Source organism: Pseudorca crassidens, chromosome 11 (genome assembly GCF_039906515.1).
Source record: "Pseudorca crassidens isolate mPseCra1 chromosome 11, mPseCra1.hap1, whole genome shotgun sequence".
Lineage (NCBI taxonomy): Eukaryota > Metazoa > Chordata > Mammalia > Artiodactyla > Delphinidae > Pseudorca > Pseudorca crassidens.
The window spans coordinates 83,739,661-83,758,872 of NC_090306.1; the positions used below are offsets into that span (position 1 = coordinate 83,739,661).

The window sequence follows — 19,212 nt, forward strand, 5'->3', positions numbered from 1 at the left end:
AATGGATAAAACGTTTGTATGACTCCAAATCAAAGCTTTATAATAAATTTTATTCAGGGAAGTCTGACTTTCATCCCTATCCCTTCCCTGCCACTCTCCCTCCCTACCTTCTGAAGGTAACCGTTTTTGTCTTAACATCCTAATGTTTCTTTTTGCATGTATAAACAGATATCTATGTGTATAATATATAGCCTTATATATCCATCTATATATATATCACATCTCTAGAGTCACATTTTTTATCTCATTTAGTATAGCTTGCATATATATATATACATATATATATATATACACACAGAGAGAGAGAGAGAGAGAGAGAGCGCGAGACAGAGAGAGAGAGAGAGAGAAACATATATACCCTTCTGCAGAAATGTATATACCATTCTTTGCTTTTTTGGTGTAAACAACATATCCCAGAGACTAGTCGTTATCAGGGTGTTTTTCTCATTACTTTCTTAAGATTGCATATTATCCCATTTTGTGATTAATGCAGTTTATTCAGTTAGTTCCCTATTGATGGTCATTTGAGTTGTTTCCAGTTTTTTGCTGTTAAAAATAACAATGCAGTGAATAATCCACACAAGTTATTTTGTATTTTTGCTAGTGTATTTTTGGGCTATATTCATGGAAGTGGAATTGCTGGATCATTCTTGCTATTTTTAATATTCTTGATATATTCAAAATGCTTATGAATGTGATTTCCTATTTGTTGTGTTTATTCTGTAGTTGTGGAATATGGACTCATGTTTAAAAGTAGCTGATTGTAGAGGACATTTAAGTTGGGTCCATTGTGTGATGTTTTCTCCTGATGGATCATCATTTTTGACGTCTTCTGATGACCAGACAATCAGGGTGAGATATATTGAGATTTTCATTTTAGACATTTAATGATGGTAAGCTAAATCTCCTAGTTAAGAAATTGATGGGAAGTATTGAGGGAAGTAAAACAGGAAACTGCTGGTTTCATATTTATCCTTGAAAAGAGCTATTATGTGGACTATAGCAGTCTCATTCATTCAGTACATGTTAATTGAGTGTTACCATGGTCCAGGTGCTGGAGAAGTCCAATGATTAAACTGTATTTTGGTTAATTTAAATATATTATATTTGAGTCCTCAGAGTAACTTTTGACTCTTTCCATTACCGTGAATTCCCACATCCAATTACTTGCCAATTCTAATGGATTCTATTGATACCTTTCCATTTTCTATCATTTCTTTCTACTTTTCCACTTCAAGTTTAGGTGCTCATTAGCTGTTGCCTTTCTTGTGTTAGCCTCTGCTACAAGTCTTTTCTTTCTTGGTTTTTTACATGCTGCTTGCAAGGTATATTCCTCATGTACAATACAGTCATGTAATTTTTTTTTTTTTTTGCCAAGTGGCTTGCAGGAGCTTAGTTCCCTAACCAGGGATCGAACCCGTGCCCCCTGCAGTGGAAGCATAGAGTCTTAACCCCTGGACTGCCAGGGAAGCCCCCAGTCATGTCATTTTTGCTCAAAACAGATAGTAGCTCCCTTGTCTACCGAAGTATTGGGTTGGCCAAAAAGTGCCTTTGGTTTTTGAGTAAAAATAAGACACATTTTTCATTTTCATCAAGAACTTTGTTGAACAACTTATTCACCCTTTCGTTCCACTACCTTCTGCCATTTTTCCAGGCAACTTCATAATTGCATCTTCCCAAAACTTTTTATCTTTTTGAGCAGAGAACTGTTCCAGGTGCCTTTTACAGTCTTCCAGGGAATTGAAATTTTTTCCATTAAGAGAATTTTGTAAAGACCTAAGTAAATGGAAATCCGAAGGTGCAACATCTGGTGAATACGGCAGATGAATCAGAACTTTCCAGCCAAGCTGTAACAGTGTTTGCCTGGTCATCAAAGAAACATGTGGTCTTGCATTATCCTGATGGAAGATTATGTGTTTTCTGTTGACTAAGTCTGGACGCTTTCCGTTGAGTGCTGCTTTGATTTGGTCTAATTGGGAGCAGTAATTCTTGGAATTAATCGTTTGGTTTTCCGGAAGGAGCTCATAATAGAGAACTCCCTTCCAGTCCCACCATATATGCAACATCACCTTCTTTGGATGAAGACCAGCCTTTGGTGTGGTTGTTGACGGTTCATTTCATTTGCCCCACGATCTCTTCCGTTTCACGTTATTGTACAGTATCCACTTTTCATTGCCTGTCACAATTTGCTTTATTAATTAATTAATTAACATCTTTATTGGAGTATAATTGCTTTACAATGTTGTGTTAGTTTCTGCTGTATAACAAAGTGAATCAGCTATACGTATACATATATCCCCATATCCCCTCCCTCTTGCGTCTCCCTCCCACCCTCCCTATTCCACTGCTCTAGGTGGTCACAAAGCACAGAGCTGATCTCCCTGTGCAATGCAGCTGCTTCTCACTAGCTATCTATTTTACATTTGGTAGTGTATATATGTCAATGCTACTCTCTCACTTCGTCCCAAACGGAATGTTTCAGTAGAGAATTGCATGTGGAAATATGATCAAGAAGGTTTTTTTCACTTATGTGGAACCCAAACATTAAAGCAGTGAACATATTCAAGCTGGTGCAGGTGATTTTCAACGCTTGATTTGGATATTTTGAGTATGTCGGCTATCTCCCGCATGGTATAACGTTGGTTGTTGTCAATTAATATCTCGATTTGATCGTTATCAACTTCAACTGGTGTACCCGACTGTGGAGCATCATGCAGCAAGAAATCTCCAACACGAAACTTCGCAAACCATTTTTGACACGTTTGGTCTGTCACAGCACCTCCTCCATACACTGCACAAATCTTTTCTTTTGTGTTTCAGTTGCGTTCTTTTTTTTTAAAATAAATTAATTTAATTTATTTATTTTTGGCTGTGTTGGGTCTTCCTTGCTGTGCACGGGCTTTCTCTAATTGCGGTGAGCAGGAGCTACTCTTCGTTGTGGTGCATGGGCTTCTCATTGTGGTGGCTTCTCTTGTTGCGGAGCGTGGGCTCTAGGCACATGGACTTCAGTAGTTGCAGCACACGGGCTCAGTAGTTGTGGCTCACAGGCTCTAGAGCACAGGTTCAGTAGTTGTGGTGCATGGGCTTAGTTGCTCCGCGGAATGTGGGATCTTTCTGGACAAGGGCTCGAACCTGTGTCCCCTGCATTGGCAGGTAGATTCTCAACCACTGCACCACCAGGGAAGCCCTTGGTTGCGTTTTTACCTTTTTTGAAATGATAAAGCATAATATGCCCAAAATGTTGCTTTTTTCTTCCATCTTCAATATTAAAATAGCTACACAAAAATTCACCAATTTTGATAAGTCTTTTTTTTTAAATGCATGCTGATATGGCAGTTGTCACATATAGTCTAATAAAATTGTTTCGAATGAAGTTAAAGACACCTAAGTGCTACTAGAGCCATCTTACGGAAAAAACTGAACCTTTTGGCCAACCCAACAAATACGTACTCCAAAGTCTGCCATTAAACTTCTCTACAGTACAGCCTATTCTCTACCAGTCTGTCTTCTGTTTTATTCCTACAAGTAACCTACACTGAATTGCTCACATTTCCCCAAACACCCCGTACTTCCCTGCTTCTGTACTTTTGCTTATGTATTTTTTTAAAGGTATTTAAAAAATATTTTATTTATTTATTTTTGGCTGCGTTGGGTCTTTGTTGTTGTGCAGGGGCTTTCTCTAGTTGTGGTGAGCAGGGGCTGCTCTTCGTTGCAGTGCACGGGCTTCTCATTGCGGTGGCTTCTTTTTTGCAGAGCACAGGCTCCAGGTGCTCGGGCTTCAGGAGCTGTGGCTTGCGGGCTCCAGAGCGCAGGCTCAGCGCTCCGCGGCATGTGGGATCCTCCCGGACCAGGGCTCGAACCCGTGTCCCCTGCATTGGCAGGCGGATTCCCAACCACTGCGCCACCAGGGGAGCCCTATGTGTTTTCTTACATTTGGAATAACCTACTTCTCTGTATCTTTCCTTGTCGAAAACCTAACAGCCCTACAAGTCCCCTCAAGCTTTCAGTGAAGCCTTTCCTAGTATTCCATTTGGGGAAATGTCTTTCTCCTTTAATGCTATGTGACTGTGTGTCATTTTCTTATGGTACTTATCAAATTGTGCCTTAAATTTAAGCACAGAGTTTTCTTTTTAACATCTTTATTGGAGTATAGTTGCTTTACAGTGGTGTGTTAGTTTCTGCTGTATAACAAAGTGAATCAGCTATATGTATACTTATATCCCCATATCCCCTCCCTCTTGTGTCTCTCTCCCACCCTCCCTATCCCACCCCTCTAGGTGGTCACAAAGCACCCAGCTGATCTCCCAGCACAGAGTTATTTTAAAACTCTTTACCACTAATGCTTCACTGCCCCTCAGACTTGTTCACACATCTTAAATTATAAGCTCTTTGAGGCCGGAGACCCTGGTTTGTCCCTGTAGCATCTAATACAGTGTTTTGTACAAATTTGTGTTTAGCTAAAATTTGTTTAGTATTTACTGTATGCCAGACATTGGGCAAAGTACTGTGCCTGTGTTAATTTGCTAATTCTCATAGCAATCCTTTTTTGCAACTGAGGAAACAGTCACAGAAAGGTTAAGTCAGTGCTGTTTAAAGTGCCAGTCTCAATAAGGTTGAGCCAGAATGTAAATCAATGCACTGCTTCCTTCATCAAGAAAGTCTTGTTTAAAAACATCAACTGTATCATAAGCATACTGTTAACAGTGTGTTTAGTGATATAGCTGATTTGCTCCTTATCTTGGTATCAAGCAGTGAGAAACAGCAGGAGGTCCTTATCTTTGAGCAGCACCAGGTTAAGTAATCTGCCCAAAGTCACAACTTTCAGTAGAACTAAAATTCCTACTAAGGTATTTTGATTCTAGCATTCATTACTCTTAATAATAACTGCTTCTTCCTATACTATGTAATTAATAAATTTTTATTGTTGAATTATAATCTAATTGAAAATTTTCTAGCATTATAGGCATTTGGAGAGTGAGGTATGATTGTATATTGTTTTTAAGACTAAGACTTGTCTTTGCATTATTTCAGAGAATGCAGTTATCTTACTTTAGTATTTTAATTTCTTAATCAGCTCTGGGAGACAAAGAAAGTATGTAAGAACTCTGCTGTAGCGTTAAAGCAAGAAATAGATGTTGTGTTTCAAGAAAATGAAGTGATGGTTCTTGCAGTTGATGACATAAAACGTCTGCAAGTGAGTATTTTTTAGAAAATAGTTGGAAAAAGTGTTTTGATTGAACTCTCAATTCAAAATTTTTCTTGTTTGTTTTTGGACTTGATCATGCGTAATTATATAGTATATAACAGATGATCAGTAGGTATCAGTTTTATAGATATGTGGGTCTTGAGCTGAGGCTCACATATGCTAGTATTTAGAATTAAAAAAGGTGATACCTTGCTTTACCTCATTCCTCTCCTGTTAGTAACTGGAAGACAGGGGGCAAGAACATGTGAGAGAATGAGATGAGATAATGGAATGGAACTAGAGTGAAGAGAGAAATGGAATAGAGAAGAGGAGAGGGAAATAGAGGGAGCACGCACATGAAAGGTGTGAAATGTAGCAAGAGCTTGAGACAGACTGACAGGGTAGGATGGAGTTTAACAAGTTCTAAAGCTGCAAAGCTCAACTTGATGTAGTAGAGGGAATAGTGACTGTTCACTGAGGAGACCAAGGTACAAGTTCAAGCTTTATCGTCAGCCAGTTCTGTGATGTTTAGTAAATAGCATCACTTCTCTGAACCTCACTTTCTTCACCTGTAAGGTCCTTTTCATTTTCAAAAATCTGTAAGCTGCTTTATAGTGTCAAGGTGGAATCCAAACTCAGGAAGCAGAGACCTGGGAATAAATTGTCTATGGCGTGTGGTAATTTCTTCTCATCTGCTGTGTGGGTCAGAGTCAAGCTGTGAGACTCCTCTAAATATGGCTTGTTTTGTATTTTACAAGTTTTACTATTGTCCTGAATGTGTCGATGAGGAGCTCCTAATGCCCTGTATTTCTGGGATGAATTGGGATGTGGAATTGAATGTGATTTCCTCATTACTGATTTTTAGCAGACTGATTCTTCCACTTGGGGTTTTTTCCACTACAGTTTTCTTGTCAAGTTCAATGCTTATATTACCTTTATTAAATTTGTGCAACCTTTCTTTAATAGTTGTCATAACTGAGACTTCAAGAAGTCATCTGACTATAAAAATATTTTATTCTATGTCATTGATTGTGGGAGAGTTTAGAGGACAATTAAACTGACAAGTAATAGTTCCATTTAAGTGAACATACATTTTTTAGTCACTACTTAAAAAAGTATGGAAATTGATTTTTGAGGGAAAGAAGATAATCACCTTTTAGTAATTCAGTCTTCATTTTGAATGTCTAATAGATCAGAACATGCCGGGTAAAATATTGTAAAGGAAAAGCTATCTTGATTGATTGACCCTATAATCTTTGTACCTGAAATGAAGGTGACTGCTTATTTCGTATTGAAAAATAATTCAAGACTTTTAGGTTGTAATTGTAATTAGAGGGATAGATCTGACAGTTAGTTTATTTAAGATTGAGAAATATTTTCCCAGGTCACATGTTTTAGTTGAGTGATAAGATATTTTTATTAGTGGGATTTTAAAGAATAATCATTAGTTTGGGTACAGGTTATGAAACTTGGTACTCTTAGTCTATGCATTACAACCCAAATTGTGCTAATGGGTTGTTCTCCAACGCCTCCTCCTCCCAGAAGAAAAAGCGGAAAAAAATCTTAATTTATACTGTTTGGTGAGTAATTTGGAGGATATAAAACCCATTTTAATTTTAATTTGTCTTTTTATGTAATGTCTGTCTCAGTCCTGTTTCACCAAACCCCTTGAAAAATATCAGGGAAGTGTATTTTAATAAACGATAGCCCTATTAAAATGGGCTTTGTGAAGAAATGGGAAACAGTGTGGAGCTAGCTGTGGGATTGCAAATCAGACAGATGTGTCTCAGGTGGTGGGCACAGTAGCTGCTTTTTAAACCTTTTAAAGCTTGTTTTATTTTACGAAAATGTATATGAACCACAAAAGTGAAATGAAACGAAAGTGTGAAGTGCTAAATGCAGCTGCTGAGAATAGAATAGGGTTTTGTTGTTCCCCCTGGGAGCTCTCGTTGGTTATATTCATTTTAATTTTTTCAGTTGAAGTCTCTGTTCTAAAGAACAAAAACTGCTCTTACAGTCTAATACTTGATTGTGACTTATTTTTCATTAGCTCATTAATGGAAACACAGGTCAGATTGATTATCTGACTGAAGCTCAAGTGAGTTGCTGTTGCTTAAGTCCACAGCTTCAGTACCTTGCATTTGGAGGCGAAGATGGAGCCATTCAGGTATTCAGTTCTTTTCTGCAGAGGCATTCTGTGCAGTATAGTTTTTATTTAAATTAATGATACACCTGGCATTGTAGACTTATATACTAAATAAATCTTTCTATGATAATTAGTCATTCCTCTGTTAGATTCAAAATAATCTTACAATCCTATTAGTTGTATATTTTTCATATTGCTTTTACTATTCTTTCTCATACTTTTTGTCTTTTTGTGTTCCTTATTCTCTGCCCAGTTGTCTTGCTGTTCTCCAAATATATCAAACACTCTCAGAGATTTAGCTAACTATGCAAAGAGCATTTTTTCTCTTCTTAGAAACTTGGCCGTTTAGGGGTGTAAGTTGTTTCCATGTTGGTTCTGATCAGGTTCATCGGGAATATCAGTGCAGGTGCCTTATGTTTACCTATTTCACCAGTCCTCGCTGTTCTACTTTTGGTATTAGAAGTACACCAGTTTACCACCTGAAATCCTTAATTTATCAAATAAGATCAAATAAATAAAAATAAAAGCTTGTAAGGAAAAAAAGAGAGTATAATAAAAATCATTTTGGAAAAAAGTGATTTCATCACAAGTGAAATTCATCACAAAAGCAAGTTTTCTCTAGCTACATAATAGTTTTTAAAAGAATATTGACTCCTTTTCTCACCTGAGCTTTTTGGAATTGTTTCTTAATTTATTAATTATGCCACTGGCCACATTTATTTTACTTTGGATTCATTGTCGTAAGGAATTACACAAATATTCTTCAGTCCATATTGCCCTACAAAGAGGAGTTTTTTTTACCTTTCAGCTTTATTGAGATATAATTGACATACAGCACTGTGTAAGTTTAAGGTATACAGCATAATTATTTGACTTACATCATAAAATGTTTATTATAGTAAGTTTAGTGAACATCCACCATCTCACATAGACACAAAGTCAAAGAAACAGAAAAATATTTTTCCTTTTGATGAGAACACTTAGGATTTACTCTCTTAGTAACTTTCTTGTAGAGTATACAGCAGTGTTAATTATATTTATCGTGTTGTACATTACATCCCTAGTGCTTACTTAGTACATATTTACTTTTTTTGGTGTGAGTTTATTTGAAAGCCTTTTTGACATAGTTGTTATTTTTTGACTTCTTTTCTACTTTCTTATTCTCTGTATTTGGCATATTAATCTTTAGCCCTTTCAAGTCTCCTCAGTGTACTGCCTCCCAGCCTGCTCGTGTATGCTCTTTTCCTTTACCTGTCTCCCTCATCATCCTTTATCTTGCATTGTCTCTGTGTTGTTTTATAAAGAGCTTGCTTTGTCTCTCATCCAGGATTTTTTTCTTTCTTCCTTCTCATCCATCTTGAATGTCATTTTCTTTTTGGAGGCTGAGCTCAGACTGCTACTTGTTTGATGAATTGGGTAGTTGAATACTCAAGAAGGACCACTGGTTCCTACTGCCATCTGGTCATTCCAGTGAATGTTTTATTTTAGGGTGTTTATGGGTGTGCATGTGTGTGTGTGCATAGATGTGCATGTCTGTATTTGTGCCGTTCATTTGTGTATCTTTAGTTAAACTGAAAGCACTGAGATGGAAATTCTATACCCTTCTGTAGTCTAGTTTTGATTTAATATTTTGGGGTTGTAATGCCTGGGTGTTGCTGAATTTCTTCGTATTAATTTTCTCTGGTTTTTTACCTTGAAGATTTTAGAACTCCTAAACAACAGAATCTTCCAATCCAGGATTGGGCACAAGAACACTGTACGGCACATCCAGTTCACAGCTGATGCAAAGACTCTTATCTCAAGCTCTGATGACTCTGCAATTCAGGTGAGAGGGAGGTTGAACTTCTAACATACATAATGCTGACTCTAATGAAGGGACACTTTGATTATGCCTCAAATCTGATATGTGAACTTTCAGATCACATTATTTTGGGCTTCCCTTTAGATTATGCACATGGGCATAAATGAAACCCATATTTTTCTGTGAGTGAGGCAGGCAGTTTGACTCAGAACCCTCTAGTGGGAGATTCTTTATTTTGAAAATGAAGCATTCATTTGAATTCTCCCACCTGCCTTCGTATTTGAATCAATAAATATACTTTTTGCCACATTTATGTAATTTCTATTTTACTTTACAGTAGTAAAATCTAATTGAAATAATTTCATTCTTTCTTTAAGAGTAAGATGTTTATTACAGGGATAAAATCCTGTGAAAAAAGAATAGTTTACCGTAACGAAGGATTATGGATCTAGAGGCCTTAAGCCTACTGTATGTTCTTCTATTTTTTAATTTTTTAACATCTTTATTGAGGTATAATTCTTTTACAATGGTGTGTTAATGCTTTATAACAAAGTGAATCGGCTATACATATACACACATCCCCATATCTCCTCTGTCTTGCATCTCCCTCCCACTCTCTCTATCCCAGCCCTCTAGGTGGTCACAAAGCACCGAGCTGATCTCCCTGTGCTATGTGGCTGCTTCCCACTAGCTACCTATTTTACATTTGGTAGCATATATAAGTCCATGCCACTCTCTCACTTCGTTGCAGCTTACCCTTCCCCCTCCCTGTGTCCTCAAGTCCATCCTCTACATCTGCGTCTTTATTCTTGTCCTGCCCCTAGGTTCTTCAGAACCATTTTTTTTTTTAGATTCCATATGTATGTGTTAGTATACGGTATTTGTTTTTCTCTTTCTGACTTTCTTCACTCTGTATGACAGACTCTAGGTCCATCCACGTCACTACAAATAACTCAATTTGGTTTCTTTTTATGGCTGAGTAACATTCCATTGTATATATGTGACATATCTTCTTTATCCATTCATCTGTCGATGGACACTTAGGTTGCTTCCATGTCCTGGCCATTGTAAATAGTGCTGCGATGAACATTGTGGTACATGACTCTTTGAATTATGGATTTTTTCAGGGTATATGCCCAGTAATGGGATTGCCGGGTCGTATGGTAGTTCTATTTTTAGTTTTTTAAAGAACCTCCATACTGTTTTCCATAGAGGCTGTATCAGTTTACATTCCCACCCACAGTGCAAGAGGGTTCCCTTTTCTCCACACCCTCTCCAGCATTTATTATTTGTAGATTTTTTGATGATGGTTATTCTGAGCAGTGTGAGGTGATACCTCATTGTAGTTTTGATTTGCATTTCTCTAATGATTAATGATGTTGAGCATCCTTTCATGTGTTTGCTGGCAATCTGTATATCTTCTTTGGAGAAATGTCTATTTAGGTCTTCTGCCCATTTTTGGATTGAGTGTTTGTTCTTTTGATATTGAGCTGCATGAGCTACTTGTAAATTTTGGAGATTAATCCTTTGTCACTTGCTTCGTTTGCAAATATTTTCTCCCATTCTGAGGGTTGTCTTTTCGTCTTGTTTATGGTTTCCTTTGCTGTGCAAAAGCTTTTAAGTTTCACTGGGTCCCATTTGTTTATTTTTGCTTTTATTTCCCTTTCTCTAGGAGATGGGTCAGAAAGGATCTTGCTGTGATTTATGTCATAGAATGTTCTGCCTATGTTTTCCTCTAAGAGTTTTATAGTGTCTGTCCTTACATTGAGATCTTTAATACATTTTGAGTTTATTTTTGTGTATGGTGTTAGAGAGTGTTCTAATTTCATTCTTTTACATGTATCTGTCCAGTTTTCCCAGCACCACTTACTGAGGAGGCTATCTTTTCTCCATTGTATATCCTTGCCTCCTTTATCAAAAATAAGGTGACCATATGTGCGTGGGTTTATCTCTGGGCTTTCTATCCTGTTCCATTGATCTATATTTCTGTTTTTGTGCCAGTACCATACTCTGTTGATTACTGTAGCTTTGTAGTGTAGTCTGAAGTCCAGGAGCCTGATTCCTCCAGCTCCGTTTTTCTTTCTCAAGATTGCTTTGGCTATTTGGGGTCTTTTGTGTTTCCATACAAATTGTGAAACTTTTTGTTCTAGTTCTGTGAAAAATGCCATTGGTAGTTTGAGAGGGATAGCATTGAATCTGTAAATTGCTTTGGGTAGTATAGTCATTTTCACAACATTGATTCTTCCAATCCAGAAACATGGTATATATCTCCATCTGTTTGTATCATCTTTAATTTCTTTCATCAGTGTCTTACAGTTTTCTGCATACAAGTCTTTTGTCTCCTTTGGTAGGTTTATTCCTAGGTATTTTATTCTTTTTGTTGCAGTGGTAAATGAGAGTGTTTCCTTAATGTCTCTTTCAGATTTTTCATCATTAGTGTATAGGAATGCAAGAGATTTCTGTGCATTAATGTTGTATCCTGCAACTTTACCAAATTCATTGATTAGCTCTAGTAGTTTTCTGGTAGCATCTTTAGGATTCTCTATGTATAGTATCATGTCATCTGCAAACAGTGATGGCTTTACTTCTTCTTTCTGATTTGGATTCCTTTTATTTATTTTTCTTCTCTGATTGCTGTGGCTAAAACTTCCAAAACTATGTTGAATAATAGTGGTGAGAGTGGACAACCTTGTCTTGTTCCTGATCTTAGTGGAAATGGTTTCAGTTTTTCACCATTGAGAACAATGTTGGCTGTGGGTTTGTCATATATGGCCTTTATTATGTTGAGGTAGGTTCCCTCTATGCCCACTTTCTGGAGGGTTTTTATCATAAATGGGTGTTGAATTTTGTTAAAAGCTTTTTCTGCATCTATTGAGATGATCATATGGTTTTTCTCCTTCAGTTGTTAATATGGTATATCACATTGATTCATATGCATATACTGAAGAATCCTTGTATTCCTGGGATAAACCCCACTTGATCATGGTATATGATCCTTTTAATGTGCTGTTGGATTCTGTGTGCTAGTATTTTGTTGAGGATTTTTGCATCTATGTTCATCAGTGACATTGGCCTGTAGTTTTCTTTTTTTATGACATCTTTGTCTGGGTTTGGTATCAGGGTGATGGTAGCCTCATAGAATGAGTTTGGGAGTGTTTCTCCCTCTACTATATTTTGGAAGAGTTTGAGAAGGTTAGGTGTTAGCTCTTCTGTAAATTTTTGATAGAATTCGCCTGTGAAGTCATCTGGTCCTGGGCTTTTGCTTGTTGGAAGATTTTTAATCACATTTTCAATTTCAGTGTTTGTGACTGGTCTGTTTATATATCCTATTTCTTCCTGTTTCAGTCTCAGAAGGTTGTGCTTTTCTAAGAATTTGTCCATTTCTTCCAGGTTGTCCATTCTATTGACATATAGTTCCTTGTAGTAATCTCTCATGATCCTTTGTATTTCTACAGTGTCCGTTGTTACTTCTCCGTTTTCATTTCTAATTCTGTTGATTTGAGTCTTCTTTCTTTTTTCTTGATGAGTCTGGCTAATGGTTTATCAATTTTGTGTATCTTCTCAAAGAACCAGCTTTGAGTTTTATTGATCTTTGCTATTGTTTCCTTCATTTCTTTTTCATTTATTTCTGATCTGATCTTTATGATTTCTTTTCTTCTGCTAACTTTGGGGTTTTTTTGTTCTTCTTTCTTGAATTGCTTTAGGTGTAAGGTTAGGTTGTTTAATTGAGATATTTCTTCTTTCTTGAGGTAGGATTGTATTGCTGTAAACTTCCCTCTTAGAACTGCTTTTTCTGCATCCCATAGGTTTTGGGTCATCGTGTTTTCTTTGTCATTTGTTTCTAGGTATTTTTTGATTTCCTCTTTGATTTCTTCAGTGATCTCTTGATTATTAAGTAGTGTATTGTTTAGCCTCCATGTGTTTGTATTTCTTACAGATTTTTTCCTGTAATTGATACCTAGTCTCATAGTGTTGTGGTTGGAGAAGATATTGATACAATTTCAATTTTCTTAAATTTACCAAGGCTTGATTTGTGACCCAAGATATGATCTGTCTCGGAGAATGTTCCATGAGCACTTGAGAAGAAAGTGTATTCTGTTGTTTTTGGATGGAATGTCCTATAAATAGCAGTTAAGTCCATCTTGTTTATTTTATCATTTAAAGCTTGTGTTTCCTTATTTATTTTCACTTTGAATGATCTGTCCATTGGTGAAATTGGGGTGTTAAAGTCCCCTACTATGACTGTGTTACTGTCGATTTCCCCTTTTATGACTGTTAGTATCTGCCTTATGTACTGAGGTGCTCCTATGTTGGGTGCATAAATATTTACAATTGTTATATCTTCTTCTTGGATTGATCCCTTGATCATTATGTAGTGTCGTTCTTTGTCTCTTCTAATAGTCTTTGTTTTAAAGTCTATTTTGTCTAATATGAGAATTGCTACTCCAGCTTTATTTTGATTTCCATTTGCATGGAATATCTTTTTCCCTCACTTTTAGTCTGTATGTGTCCCTAGGTCTGAAGTGGGTCTCTTGTAGACAGCATATATACGGGTCTTGTTTTTGTATCCATTCAGCCAGTCTATGTCTTTTGGTTGGAGCATTTAATCCATTTATATTTAAGGTAATTATCAATATGTATGTTCCTGTTTCCATTTTCTTAAATGTTTTGGGTTTGTTATTGTAGGTCTTTTCCTTCTCTTAAGTTTCCTGCCTAGAGAAGTTCCTTTAGCTTTTGTTGTAAAGCTGGTTTGGTGGTGCTGAATTCTCTTAGCTTTTGCTTGTCTGTAAAGGTTTTAATTTCTCCGTTGAATCTGAATGAGATCCTTCCTGGGTAGAGTAATCTTGGTTGTAGGTTTTTCCCTTTCATCACTTTAAATATGTCCTGCCACTCCCTTCTGGCTTGCAGAGTTTCTGCTGAAAGATCAGCTGTTAACCTTATGGGGATTCCCTTGTATGTTATTTGTTGTTTTTCCCTTGCTGTTTTTAATATTTTTTCTTTGTATTTAATTTTTGATAGTTTGATTAATATGTGTCTTGGCACGTTTCTCCTTGGATTTATCCTGTATGGGACTGTCTGTGCTTCCTGGACTTGATTGAGTATTTCCTTTCCCAAATTAGGGAAGTTTTCAACTATAATCTCTTCAAATATTTTCTCAGTCCCTTTTGTGTTCTCTTCTTCTTCTGGGTCCCCTGTAATTCAAATACTGGTGCATTTAATGTTTTCCCAGAGGTCTCTGAGACTGTCCTCAATTCTTTTCATTCTTTATTCTGCTCTGTGGTAGTTATTTCCATTATTTTATCTTCCAGGTCACTTATCTGTTCTTCTGCCTCAGTTATTCTGCTATTGATTCCTTCTAGAGAAATTTTAATTTCATTTACTGTGTTGTTCATCATTGCTTGTTTGCTCTTTTGTTCTTCTATGTCCTTGTTAAACATTTCTTGTATTTTCTCCATTCTATTTCCAAGATTTTGGATCACCTTTACTATCATTACTCTGAATTCTTTTTCAGGTAGACTGCCTATTTCCTCTACATTTGTTTGGTCTGGTGGGTTTTTACCTTGCTCCTTCATCTGCTGTGTGTTTCTCTGTGTTCTTATTTTGCTTAACTTACTGTGTTTGGGGTCTCCTTTTTGCCGGCTGCAGGTTCGTAGTTTTCGTTGTTTTTGGTGTCTGTCCCCAGTGTCTAAGGTTGGTTCATTGGGTTGTGTAGGCTTCCTGGTGGAGGAGACTGGTGCCTGTGTTCTGGTGGATGAGGCTGGATCTTGTCTTTCTGGTGGGCAGGACCGCGTCCAGTGGTGTGTTTTGGGGTGTCTGTGACCTTATTATGGTTTTAGGCAGCCTCTCTGCTAATGGGTGGGGTTGTGTTCCTGTCTTGCTAGTTTTTTGTAGCTTGCTGGTCGTTGAGTGGATCTGGGTCTTAGCATTGAGATGGAGATCTCTGGGAGAGCTTTTACCGTTTGATATTACGTGGAGCTGGGAGGTCTCTGGTGGACCAATGTCCTGAGCTCGGCTCTCCCACCTCAGAGGCACAGGCCTGACACCTGGCTGGAGCATCAAGACCCTGTTAGCCACGTGGCTTTTGACTGAACATTTTTATTCCTGTCTTAAGAAAATAATCAAGTATGGAGAAATATTTATGCACAGAGGTTTTCTTCAGTGTTATCTGGGTAGCGTCGGAGGGCAAGAGGAGTGGGGAGCCCTCAGGAAGAGAAGGAGGTGGCAGAGAAGGGGCTGCCCAGGGCTGCGTCTGCCGCAGCTCCAACCCCTCCGTGAGGAAGCACTTGTGTGTATGTACGTTCTTTTAAAACTTACTTTATATTTATCAAAGTTCCAGTGCACATACTTTTAAAAGTCATAGTATTACAAGGCTCATTATAAAAAATAGACTCCCCCATTTCTCTTTCTCTTAAAGCACCACTTTTAGCTTTTAGATGTTTCTTTTGCTGTTTACCTTCATGACCCTATACTGCATGCTTGTAGTGCTAATTCTTGATTTTTTAGGTTTGAGGGTTTATCTACTGAATTCCTTATATTAAGATGAAAATTTAGCTCTGTTTCTCCTCCCACTTGTCCTACCTCCAACATATACACACACCCTTTTGTCGATCCGTGTCATCCCGACACAATCACAACAAAAGTTTGTTTAGGTCATTAGTGTCATTGTTATGACTAAGTAGACCAAGTGTACTATGAATGCCTTTCCTGCCTTAGTGCAATTTAGGAAAAGTCTACCTTTGGTAATAGTTGGAAATTATTTTACCCTAAATCCTTGAAGACATTGTTTTTTTCTTTTTCCAAGTTTCAAAGCTCATGTTGAGAAGTCTGAAGCCATTTTGATTCCTAATCTTTCTCTCTGGAAGATTTTAGGATCTTTTCTTTGTCCCCAGAATTTTGAAATTTCATGATGATGTGCCTTTGTGTGTTTGTTTCATTTATTGTTTTTGACTTGCACTATCCCTTCTCAGTTTGGAAACTTACGTTTTTCAATTCATAGAAATTTACTTGAATTATTTCTTTGATTCACTCCCACCCCCCCCCCCCCCACTCCCCATATGCTTCCTTTTTCTGGTAACATCCCTTATTCAGATATTGGATCTCCTGGACTGATCATCTAGTTTTCTTTTTCTATGTTTCATCTTTCTGTACCATACTCTATTTTCTGGGAGTTTTCCTCAGCTTTATCTTCCAACCCTTTCATTGAGTTTTTCATTTCTACCATTATATTTTTAATGCTGGAGAGTCCTTTCTATTGTTTGTTTAATTTTTCTGTAGAGCATGTGTTCTTGTTTTGTAGATGAAATATCTTACTTCTCTGAGGATAGATGGGTATATAAATAATGTATAAATTTTGTCATATACATTACATATATTTTTTCCCTCAAAATCTCATTTTCCTGCATAGTTGCTCTTCCCTCCAATTTTTTTCTATTTGGATGTTTTGGCCTCTTATTTTAAAGGCCTTCCTCAGCTGTGTGGTGATCATTCATTACCCAGAGATGGATACTAAAAGGCTGACTGGGAGCTCTGTGTATTGACTGAGACCTCCTCTGAAAGGTGATCTGGATGGGGAAACTTTGTTGTCAGTGTCTTTAGGTCTTTGTCTTGGTCTTGTCAGATTCCTAGAGAGGAATCTCTGGTCTTCTCCTGGAGGTTATAAACCTGGCAGATAGGTTCTTAGAGCTAAGTGGGGGAAGAGAGCGGGAAGGGGGGTGTGGATCATATAATGTCTCAGCGTTTAGTGTGTAAACCTTCACTGATCCCCCTGTTCTCAAAATTGCTATCCTACCCTCAGTTGTGCTGGTGTCCTTTAATCCAGAGATTCTTCTTTCTGGTTTGTTTTAGCAGTATTATTCAGCACTTTATTCTTTTTTTTTCTCATAATAACATTGTTTGGGATTCAATAGTGATTCTTTTCTTTTTACAGGAAATTAGTTTTCCTGAACTTTTTGAAGGGGTTGGGAAGGACAACATTTCTTTCTTCACAGCTCTGCAGTTCCATGTTCTGTTGTTTTCATGAAGTGTTAAAAATAATGGCATTGTTCTGATGAGATCCCTTTGTTCTATCCCCTTCCCTCATTTTTATGGAGACCTTCCCTTTCCTTTGCTGCCATCATCCTTGTTTTTCTTACTTTAGATTCTATTCCCAACAGTTTCTCCTCATTGTAGGATTGTCCTGGTTATTTTTGAGAGTTCATAGGGTCTAGACTGCTTTAGCCCTTCCAGACTGTGCCACACAGTACAGTCAGTCTTGCACTCAGTTTCTGCTGCTGTTCCCTGTTGGTCCTTTGCACTTTTCAGTGGATGGTGCTTGGCTCTTTTGAGATTCTCCTGTTTTTAGGTTTGTCAGACTCATTATGCTTCCCTCTGCTTCTACCCATACAGATGCTGTTACTGTGCAAGTCTTGCAGCTCTCAGTTTGTCCCCACTTACTTGTATCTTGTGGTTTTGGGGGATACTGTGTCACTTAACATGTTGATATTAAGTCTTGTTGATATTAGTCTTGTTGATATTGTCTGTGCATTTTTGGATTTGCTATTTTAGTTGCTTTGCTACTCTTATGGAGGCTTCAAGGAGATGCCTGCATCACTGCCATCTTCCCACAACTCCTGATACATCTTTTTTTAGCCCCACCCTCATTCCCACCTCTGGATGTACTTTGTGCCCTCAGTTTCTGAGCATTTTGGGAGTTCTGTAGTGTCAGTTTTGTTGCTTTTGTCTTTCTAATGCTTTTAAGATTCGGTTTTCTTGGTTACCATTCTCCTGCGATACAGCCTCCAATGTTTTGTTGTTACCTTCTTTCTCATTCTTGACTTTGTCATTTTAGTGGGGTTTTAGAAGTGAAGGAGAAGGAGATAAATGCGTATGTTCAAACAGGAGTTAGTATGTATTCTCTTATTTTATACATATGTATATATTTCCTACAGTGGCAATGTTTAACTACACTGTTAAAACCTGTTTTGGAAAAAATCTTTTTATGTTATGTCTCTATGAATATGATTGGAATGAAATTTGCCTTTAGTACAGAAACTTACTTATTATAGGCTCCCATGGTACTATTGTATTAGCTCTGAAACTCAGTGTAATATTCACCTTTCTTCCTCTCTAGATGGCTTTGAAATGTGTAAAACTAAGCTACATCTGATGAAATTCTGCTGAGACATTGTATACAGTATAGTCTTTCTGTCAACAGCTAAATTCACAGGTTTTATGACCTCCTTGAAGATCAGATATTCTCAGCCAGAGGGAGAAATAATTTCTAGGAATATTTTTAGGATCCAAGTTAGATTATTTGTAGAAATGAGCTGTGTTTCATCCTCTTTTTCTGCTCTACTCAGAATACTTTTTACATTTAAAATGTTTTAATGCATGTACATTCATGCAACAAAAATCTTGGTAGGTATTTCCAAGAATTGACTGGTTGGGTTTTTGTTTTATAGTTTTTTAATGTTTTAATAAATAATTAATGGGAGGTTTTTTTTTTTTCCCTGCAGCTTTACTGAGGTATAATTGGCAAAATTGTATTATGTTTAAGACACATAATGTGATGATTTGATATATGTACACGTTGTGAAATAATTACCACAATCAAGTTAATTGACAAATCTGAAAACCCCTTACATAGTTGCCATTTTGGAGGTTTATTTTAATCATCTTTGTATCCCCAGTGCCTGGAATGTAGTTGGGGTTTGGTAAATCTTTGTCAAGCTCAATTAAAGTTATTGCCAAAATTTGAAGAATCAGCTCTCTTGATTATAGCACCTAGAACTGTGAAAGTTGAGGTCTGTTTTGGTAGTTTTTCTTAAAAAATTTATTTATTTTTGGCTGTGTTGGGTCTTCGTTTCTGTGCGAGGGCTTTCTTTAGTTGTGCAAGCGGGGGCCACTCTTCATAACGGTGTGCGGCCCTCTCACTGTCGCGGCCTCTCTTGTTGTGGAGCACAGGCTCCAGACGCGCAGGCTCAGTAGTTGTGACTCACGGGCTTAGTTGCTCCATGGCATGTGGGATCTTCCCAGACCAGGGCTTGAACCCGTGTCCCCTGCATTGGCAGGCAGATTCTCAACCACTGCGCCACCAGGGAA

General features: G+C 37.4%; 1 protein-coding gene across 7 annotated transcripts in view; it reads left to right on the forward strand.

Annotated features, from left to right (window-relative positions):
• The window catches only part of APAF1 (apoptotic peptidase activating factor 1), a 92,461-nt gene that overhangs the window by 59,768 nt on the left and 13,481 nt on the right, over positions 1 to 19,212 (forward strand). For all 7 annotated transcript variants that reach the window (XM_067697651.1, XM_067697650.1, XM_067697653.1 and 4 more), the window contains 4 exons: positions 727 to 852; positions 5,075 to 5,194; positions 7,236 to 7,352; positions 9,031 to 9,156. In XM_067697651.1, coding sequence (XP_067553752.1) covers positions 727 to 852; positions 5,075 to 5,194; positions 7,236 to 7,352; positions 9,031 to 9,156 — 489 coding nt within the window. The remainder of the gene's footprint in view (positions 1 to 726; positions 853 to 5,074; positions 5,195 to 7,235; positions 7,353 to 9,030; positions 9,157 to 19,212) is intronic.